The following is a 10000-nucleotide window of genomic DNA, read 5'->3' on the forward strand; positions in this document are numbered from 1 at the left end:
ATTTTATTTTAGGAACTGGAGGACTCAAAGTTCTAATTTCTATTTACAGAATTCTGAGTGTGATCTTTTGATCTCTACCCTAGACCATTATAATAAAAATATTATAATTATATTATAATTATAATAAAAACGGAGACACTGATTTGAGTTCTGTACTGGCTCGTTCAGGCAGACACCAGTCGTTATCCATTAAACACTACGTACAGAGCAGTGTGGCAGCTCCGACCGTACCCCAAAGGAACAAACTGGGTCTAATTACTGTAATTAACCCTTTTTCACACAGTTGCTATAATACGTACCTTTGCACTGATCTGAGTGTGTCTGAATAGGACTAAATTCTCCAGGTGCAAGACAAACTGATACTGCAGTACCAGTGGTTGAGACACACGCGCAAACACACACACACACACACACACACACACACACACACACACACACACACACACACACACACACACACACACACACACACACACACACACACACACACACACACACACGCTCTGTGCTGGCTGGTCTGGGATAAGAAACAGTGGGAGACAGACACTAGAGGGCTACTTACCACCATGGGGACATGTGTTTGTGTATGCTTGCAGCACATGAAATGCTGTTTGTGTGTACATCAGAGGAAACTGTATATATGTATGTGCACTGAGAAAGTCTTGGCATGCTCTAGAGATGACTGTGTGCATATGTGCATTGGTGCAAGTGTATATGTGTTCAAGAGGGGTGTATGTAGCTATATCGATTTGCTGGAAGAGTCTCTGTGTGTGACTGCCTGTGTGTTGTTTTGGATGTGTTTGGGTCAGTGTGTTTGTGTTGGAGGGGCCTTTGTGTGTGTTGGGTGCAGGAGTGTATATGTTTGTTAGAGTGACTGTGTGCAAGCATATGTTCTGGAGTAGTGTTTGTGTTTGTATAGGAAGGTTCTATGTGTAAGTGTGTATGTGCGTGTGTGCACACTAGGGAATGGACACAGTAACACTGTGACAGAAGAGTCACATCAGCAATATACAAAACCCAGTTATTAAACTTTATTGACATCGAGGTTTTTTTGGAACATATTCTTTCTCTTTTTATTTTTCTTTTTATTAGCAAATAGAAAACAGAGTGCATGTACAACAGATTGAATCCTCTTACATTTTGGTGCGAACACAAAGTGAAATGGATCATTTGCCCCAGTCCCTTGGGTTTGCATCATTTGCCCTGGTCCCATGAATCCATGTTGCTTTGTTCTTGGGGATGTGGGTTGGGAAAATGCTTTGTTATGCAGTGATACTTATCTGTTTCGGAGTAGGAGCCTGTCCTTCTGAACCACATTGAGATATGATTGGAATGACTGATCCAGAACCATATGGAATTGTATGCACTCGTACGGACAATGAGACTTCCCTTACATACGGGTATTCCCTCTTCCAGCCAGTTCTATTCTGTCACCGTGGTCAGCTGAGTGAGTTCAGCTGCCAGTTCAAACGTTTCATCTTTCTGAAATGAGATGAAGAGAGGCGGCCAATCGCTCTACAAGTGCGACCATTTCAGGCGGGTCAGCCGCCAGGCCGGTGGGAGAACGGAGTCTCCAGCGAGTCAGCACATGGCCTTGCTCTCGCTGTGTTAGCGCTAAAGGTTCCAGAAAAAATATAGAATCACAGTCTTACAGCTATTTTGAAGTTGAGAATCTATACAGGGTAATTATTCTCAGATCACACCATTTGATCACTTTAACATTGATAATTGTTGTGTGGGGATCAGGAGACAAGCAGGTGTGTAAGAGATGCCCCTGTGACTGTCTGACAAGGACTACATCGTTAAAACGAACAGAACGACCTCAAAACTAGCGGCGTGAGTGCTGTACTTATCACCGGTGCTCCAGTACATGTAAAACTAGACAGGGGCAGTGGTAGCTCAGCAGCAAAGGTATTAGACAGGCAATTGGGAGGTTGCCAGTTCAAGCCCCACCACTGCCAAGTTGCCACTGTTGGAACCCTGATCAAGACCCTTAACCCCCAATTACTCAGGTTGTCACAATTGTAAGTCACTTTGGATAAAAGCGTCTGCTAAATGCCATAAATGTAAAAATTCATGCCTCTATGTTAAATGTAAGAGACTATATGATAATAAAATAGACCAGAAACCAACAGCAATGTATAAAAAAATAAAATAAAAAACAAATAGACCCCTTATATCATAAATGACAAAAATACTGGGTTTCTGGTACAGCTGTTTTATATAGTCATGGTAATGATAATAATAATGGCAAATATAAGGAATAACATGATGGCAAATAAAATGGCAAGCTTAAAAAATCAATAAAGTAACTTGCACTGTCAGCAAGACAGAGAGACAGCAGGTGCCGTAGTACTAGAGATACCAGCACGCTTGATGTTGTTTTGTTTGTTTGTTTGTTTTGGGGTGCTTTCTGAAAAAGGATGTCCACAGGATGAAAGTGTGAAGGCCCCGTGCCCACACAGAACTCTTTAATGCTCTCCTCTTCTTTCGCTGTCCCTCCCTGTGTCCCTGGCTCTCTCCCATGGCCTGTGGTTTGAATAGGTGGGGTGGGTCTGGCTCCGACAGAGCTTCGCTGATCTGGGCGTTCCAGGACTTTTCTGGTGAGTTTTGTGAGCGGTTACGTTGCATAGTGATCAAAGCTGCCCAGATATTCGAGAGCTGCCTTGTAACACAACTGGTACTGGTCCTGGAAACACACACACACACACACACACACACACACACACACACACACACACACACACACACACACACACACACACACACACACACACACACACACACACACACACACACACTATGTTATATGCATCCTAAGGTTTAATCCTCTCTGGTAGTGAATAACGTTTCTCTCTGTAGGACATGAAGATGTATGTTCATGTGGTAGTGGGAAAAATCATGAAGTAACTCCAGACTGAGATTCTCTTTACAGAGCGACTCACTGCAGTTGGACCAGAGGCAAAAGTGTCCACTGTGTTAGTCAAAGACTCACCGTGTCTACGTTTCTCTGTGTCTCTGTCTCAATGTGTCTGTTTCTCCTTGTCTCACTGTGCCTCTGTCTCTCTGTTTCTGTCTCACTGTGTCTCTGTCTCGTGGTGTCTCTGTCTCTCTGTCTCACTGTGTCTCTGTCTTTCTGTCTCACTGTGTCTCTGTTTCTCTTTGTCTCACTGTGTCTCTGTCTCACTATGTCACTCCATCTCTGTCTCACTGCTCCACTTCCTTCACTCACTATCTCTCTCACACATGGTCATTTAGTCACTTGCTCTCTCTCTCTCTCTCCCTCTGGATTTTTCTTACTCTCACAGACACTCAGTTACTCAGATCTCTCTGTGGTTTTTACAGAGTCTCTCTATCTGTGTGTGTGTGTGTGTGTTTGTGATTACCTCTGTCTGTACCATGGCAGGTCTCTGGGTGCGCAGTGTTTTGACGGTTTGAAACAGGTCGACCACTCCCTCATACCTCATCCTCTCCAGCACAATGCTCAGAGTGATGAACACTCCTGTACGACCCACACCAGCACTGCAGGACGGCAGGAGGCAGGTCAGCACACACACACACTCACACACACACACACACACACACACACACACACACACACACACACACACACACACACACACACACACACACCAGTACTGCAGGACAGCAGGAGGCAGGTCAGCACACACACACACACACACACACACACACACACTCCAGCACTACAGGACAGCAGGAGGCAGGTCAGTACATGCGCACACACACACACACACACACACACACACACACACACACACACACACACACGTACACATACGTGGACATACACACGCACACGCGCACATACACATACACACACACACACACACACACACACACACACACACACACACTCATCAGTTAAGAGTTCTGCAGTCTCAGACCTGCAGTGAACAGTAATTGGTCCATCCTGGCCAAACTGCTCCTTGGTCTTGTGCACCTGGCCGATGAAGTCAATAAAGCCCTCCCCCGTCTTTGGCACCCCCTGTTCCGGCCAATCAGTGAACTGGAACTGCCGGATGGTCCGGGACTGGCCGTCCTGAGATAGAAAGGGTGATGTTATCTAAGCAATTCTATAGCCTTAATCTTACACCGTTAGTTACACAGTACAGCTGTGTTACACTGTTATAGTTACATGATACAGCTGTTACATTGTTACAGTTACATGGTACAGCTGTGTAACAGTGTTATAGTTACATGGGACAGCTGTGTCACAGTGTTATAGTTACATGGTACATCTGTGTTACACTGTCACAGTTACACAGTACAGCTGCGTTACACTGTTACGGTTACACGGTACAGGTGTTTTACACTGTTACGGTTACACAGTACAGCTGTGTAGAAGTTACACGGTACAGCTGTGTAACAGTGTTATAGTTACATGATACAGCTGTGTTACACTGTTACAATTACATGGTACAGCTGTGTAACAGTGTTATAGTTACATGGGACAGCTGTGTTACAGTGTTATAGTTACATGGTACATCTGTGTTACACTGTTACAGTTACACGGTATAGCTGCGTTACACTGTTATGGTTACACGGTACAGGTGTTTTACACTGTTAGTTACACAGTACAGCTGTGTTACAGTTACACAGTACAGCTGTGTTACACTGTTATGGTTACACGGTATAGCTGCATTACACTGTTACAGTTACACAGTACAGCTGTTTTACAGTTACACAGTACAGCTGTGTTACACTGTTACAGTTACACAGTACAGCGGTGTAACAGTGTTAGTTACATGGTACAGCTGTGTTACACTGTTACAGTTACAAAGTACAGCTGTGTAACAGTGTTATAGTTACATGGTACAGCTGTGTTACACTGTTACAGTTACATGGTAAAGCTGACTGGCACCTTCACACTCAAGAAGGCATACGGAATATTAAGAAAGTGAGCTGCACCCTGGCATCGGTGACTTTAAACTCGCGCAGGATGTACTGTGGCATGTTGTATTCGGCCATCGGGTCCACCACGAAGTACTGGTACCGAGCAGAGCGTTCAGAGGGCCAATACTGGTGACACTTCTCCTGCAGGGTGAAAACAGTCATGGTTGTCTGACTGTATATAATCAGAGGAGTCAGGGAACTGGACATTAATGACTGGGAATTAACATCCATTTTACATCCATGTGGATTCAAACAGAACCAAAAGAGGCGTGTGTGTGTGTGTGTGTGTGTGTGTGTGAGTTAGTGAGTGAGTGAATCTGTGTGCCAGTGACTGAATATGTGAGTGTGTATGTGAGTGTGTGCGAGTGTTTGTGTGTATGAGTTTGTGCGAGTGAGTGTGTGTGCCTATATGAGTGCAAGTCAGTGTGTGTATGATTTTGTACGAGCGAGTGAATTGAATATGTGTGAGTGTGCATGTGAGTGAGTGTGTGTGTGTGTGTGTATGTGTGTGTGTGATGCCATGTTCGATTGTTGTTTTTCTGAACCTACTCGCCCCATCTCCCGGAGTTTGGTGAGCATGACTACTATGGTTGAGTTGTTCTCCCATAACATTCTCCAGAAGTCCTCAGTGGTTTCTGCCAGGGGACCCTGGGTGGCTATGTAGGCCTTTTGCTGCCTACACACACACACACACACACACACACACACACACACACACACAGAGCTGGGATTATATCAATGTTGATGCTCTGAACATACACTTACACACACATACACTGAACATACACTTGGGGGTGCTGTGACTTCATGGAAAAAAGCAAGCTACTTAAAGTGGGACTCTCGAGTGTATATACACACACACATTTTATATATATATATACTGACTCAAGCTGAGATGTCCAGACACAGAGTGTGTGTGAGTGTGTGTGTGTGTGTGTGTGTGAGTGTGTGTGAGTGTGTGTGTGTGTGTGTGTGTGGAACGTGAGGTATGCACACACTTCTCAGGTGTGAATGCATGTTTACATCCAATCCCTCTTCCTCCACGCCATCATCATCCTCATTAAATGGGGCTCATGGGGACCAGGAAGCACTCGCTGTGTACAGACTGTCATGATGACAAAGTCTACAACACTTCCTCAGCAGCTAATGACACCCCCCCCCCCGCCCCAATACACACACACACACACACACACACACACACACACACACACGCACACGCACACGCACGTTTTCTCAAGAGAGAAAGACTTGTCTGCTTCATTAGGGCCATGGCCTCATTTATTAGGCAAGTTAAACGGAAGCCCCTGCAATCCAAAAACACACACACACTTCCTCAGCAAGTCAAATTCACTGACGATACCGTCATCATGGGCCTGATCTTAGACAACGATGAGGGGACCTACCTGGAGGAGATTGAACACCTGGAGAACTGGTGCCAGGAAAATAACCTCCTCACAGTCTGGTTTGGGAACAGCACCAAGCAGGACAGACAAGCTCTCCAGAGGGTGGTGCGTTCAGCAGAGTGCATCACTCATACGGAACTTCCTGACCTGCAGACCATCTATTACAAGCGGTGCCAGACCAAAGCCAGGAGGATGGTGAAGGACCCCACCCATCCCAACAATAGGCTCTTCTCTCTGTTGAGGTCAGGGAGGCGCTTTCGCTCCCTGAAGACCAAGACAGAGAGACTGAAGAGGAGGTCCTTCGCACAGGCCATTCGGGCCCTGAATCTGGGAAACTGATAAACTGTGGGGACCACCACCACCATGTGACTGTAAATATGTCAGTTGTAAGCTGGAACTGTACATTGTGTACATACATATCCATATCCATATATACATTGTACATTGTGTATATAAACATATTATACATATATTGTACATACATTGTTAATATATTTTGTATATATATAGACATATATTTCCCTATGCACCCCTGTTATTTTCCTCAGTTTGGACAGTGCACTCTCAAACCATTTCACTGCGAGTTATACTGTGTATGACTATGTATGTGACAAATAAACCAAACTTGAAACACGCACGCACCTGCATGCACAACAAACCCTTCATTACACAGCTGCTATCCCAGCACAGTAACAGACGTATTAGTTCCAGAAACAGCAGTTTCCTACAGAGTCCTCCTGCCTTTAGCAACCCCAAACATTTCCTGCAGAGGCCACACCCCTCCTCATACGCACCCTGCATAGACCACACCCCTCTTCATACACACCCTACATAGGCCACACCCCTCCTCATACGCACCCTGCGTAGACCACACCCCTCTTCATACACACCCTACATAGGCCACACCCTTCCTCATATGCACCCTGCATAGACCACACCCATCTTCATACACACCCTACATAGGCCACACCCCTCCTCATACACCCAGACTGAGACTCTGCCCCTCTACCAACCACAGTCCAATCAGATCCGCAGTGTCATCTCCAATATCGTAGGTATGTATATATCAACATGGTAGCTCTGCTATGTTCCTATGAATACCAAAACAAGCCTGCGTGTGTGCATGTGTGTGTGTGTGTGTGTGTGTGTGTGTGTTTGTGTATGTGTGTGCGTGTGTGTGTGTGTTGAGGGGATCAAACAGAGCAGAACTGCAGTGACAGGTAATCATTTTATTTCTTCATGGGCATGTGTGTGACCTGTCAGGCAGTGAGCAGGGCAGGCGGTGCCTATTGGGCTGTGCTAACACAGGCTAAGTTATGGACTGTCCTGCCAATAAGAACAAGTTATCCTGACAACTGCCAGCACAAAGCGATAAACTACAGAGACACAGCTTGAGACAAAGCATGACTCTTGCTCTCACCTACTGCCCATGACAGAGAGAGCGTGAGACAGAGAGAGAGAAAGAGAGCGAGAGAGACAGGGGGAGAGTGTGAGAGTGATAAACGTACGTGTCTGGATTTTAGCCGAATGGCTGGCTTTGTTCATTGTTTTCTATAAATATTCTTCTTCTTTGTGTACTGATGGAACATTGTTTCCTGTTACATCAAATCAAGCATTTCTATTCATCTTTACACACACACACACACACACACACACACACCTACCTGTATCCGTCGATGAAGCTGGCGTTGATGTAGTCCGAGCCTTCCACTCCTCTGATTGGCTGAAGACACACTCTGCTGGACTCAAAGGGCATGATGTTGACGAGGCGGTTCTTGAACTTGTTACAGGCGAGGTTGGCGCTGATGAACCTGGAGGTGTGTGCTCTCAGGTTGGCCAGCTTCTGTGAGGAATGCAGAGGAGATGAAGTATCAGCAAACATTCTCACGCCAACGGGGCCGAGTTCCGTCTGCACACACTGAACAAAGGAGCCGAGGAAACTAGAACAACGTTCATCTCACACACACACACACCCTTGTTTCTGATGTGTGGGTTAGGGTCTGCACACACTGAACACGGGGGCCGAGGAAACTAGAACAACGTTCAGCTCACACACACACCCTTGTCTGATGTGAGGTGTGTTTTCTAGTTTCTGATGTGTGTAGTTGGGGAGTGGGGAGGTTTCCAGGTGCTTTTTTCTCAAACTTCAAATGAAAAGTCTAATTCCTCCTCCTTTGAACATCACAAGCAGACATGGGGGGGCTAAACAACCTCAAAAACACACGCGCACACACACATACACACACACACCACACACACACAAATACACACACACATCTGTGAGGAGGAGAGAGAAGGTTCCAATGACTTTTCTGAAGACTTTACTTAAGCGAACGTCACTTTAACTTTGAAACCAGACAAAAGCGTCAGGGTCACGTTATGTCGCTCTGGACGTCTGGCGGGCAAGATTTACACGCAGCATTCCAGAGAGCACAAGCCCATGACAGTGCCAACTTGCCCTGCGGAGATTCCTTATGGACACCCACTACACTGTCTCAAGTCGCCATGGGAATACAACAAGGCCGTGTAGTGGGAGACTTAGAGCTTTCTCCCTGGAGACGGCACATCAAGCTCACACCGAGACAACGGTGTGACAGACAGGGAACACACACACACACAGATGAACAGTACACACACACACATTCTAAAGTTTCTGTTCTCTTTGTGTGGTAGGTTTTTCTTCTCTGTGTCCTCTGTGCACATGTGTGGTGCATGCAGTACACATCTCCTTTCTGTAGCTGCATGTGTCTCAGAGCTTCTATGGGATGCCATTTAGGACAAAATCCAGTGTGCACACTTACATATGAAACATTTGCACATACATACGAAACACTTGCGCATACACACACACTACTTATACAAATGTTAACTTAAACTTGCATATACACACACTTGCTCATTTATTCACTTGCATATAAATAAAGTACCTGTGTTTGCGTAGGACGTGTGTTTGAGACCCACATATGATGGGGACACGTGTTTACCACTCGCAGGACGTGTGTTTGAGACCCACGTATGGTGGGGACATGTGTTTATGACTCATAGGATGTGTGTTTGAGACCCACGTATGGTGGGGACGTGTTTGAGACCCACGTATGTTGGGGACACGTGTTTATGACTTGTAGGACATGTGTTTGAGACTCACGTATGGTTGCTACTCTGGACTTTGTGTGTATAACAATTTTCATCATAACAGGAAGGCAGATATTTAACATGAATACAGAACACTCATGAATATAAGGTGGACTTAACATGCCTGCACAGTTAGTGCATTTATATAAGTGTCATATGCAAATGTAAGTAGCGTGTGTGTGTGTGTGTGTGTGTGTGTGTGTAACTGCGTGTCCTGACCTTGAACTCTAGTTCCATGGCAGTGACGGTATCTCCAGTCGGCACCTGTGTGAGTTTCTGGATGTGTGTGTAGAGGCTGCGTGCGGGGACCTCGGTGTGTCCACAGGTCGCCGCCTCCAGCAGGGCCTCGTGGATGAACACGTACTGCTCCTCCGTCTGCACCATGTAGTTACGCTGCGCCCGCATGCACGTCACATGACCGTAGATGTCCACAGACCGCTCATGCTTTAGTCGCTCCAGCATGGCGTCGATGACGATGAAACAGCCCGTCCTGCCGACGCCTGCACTGCAGGACATAAACCAATCACAGGCCTTCAGAGTGTGCTGGCCTG

General features: G+C 46.0%; 1 protein-coding gene across 4 annotated transcripts in view; it reads right to left on the reverse strand.

The window, feature by feature from the left end:
• Positions 1–1009: 1009 nt before the first annotated feature.
• LOC145655675 (receptor-type tyrosine-protein phosphatase F-like) overlaps positions 1010–10000 on the reverse strand; it is a 29184-nt gene continuing 20193 nt past the window's right edge. For all 4 annotated transcript variants that reach the window (XM_081709171.1, XM_081709169.1, XM_081709170.1 and 1 more), the window contains 7 exons: positions 9669–9954; positions 7982–8160; positions 5464–5590; positions 4930–5055; positions 3906–4060; positions 3387–3522; positions 1010–2689 (listed from right to left, as the gene is read on the reverse strand). In XM_081709171.1, coding sequence (XP_081565297.1) covers positions 2621–2689; positions 3387–3522; positions 3906–4060; positions 4930–5055; positions 5464–5590; positions 7982–8160; positions 9669–9954 — 1078 coding nt within the window. In that variant the 3' untranslated portion in view covers positions 1010–2620. The remainder of the gene's footprint in view (positions 2690–3386; positions 3523–3905; positions 4061–4929; positions 5056–5463; positions 5591–7981; positions 8161–9668; positions 9955–10000) is intronic.

Source organism: Electrophorus electricus, unplaced genomic scaffold (genome assembly GCF_041902795.1).
Source record: "Electrophorus electricus isolate QZ-2024a unplaced genomic scaffold, ASM4190279v1 Scaffold312, whole genome shotgun sequence".
In the NCBI taxonomy this organism is placed as follows: domain Eukaryota; kingdom Metazoa; phylum Chordata; class Actinopteri; order Gymnotiformes; family Gymnotidae; genus Electrophorus; species Electrophorus electricus.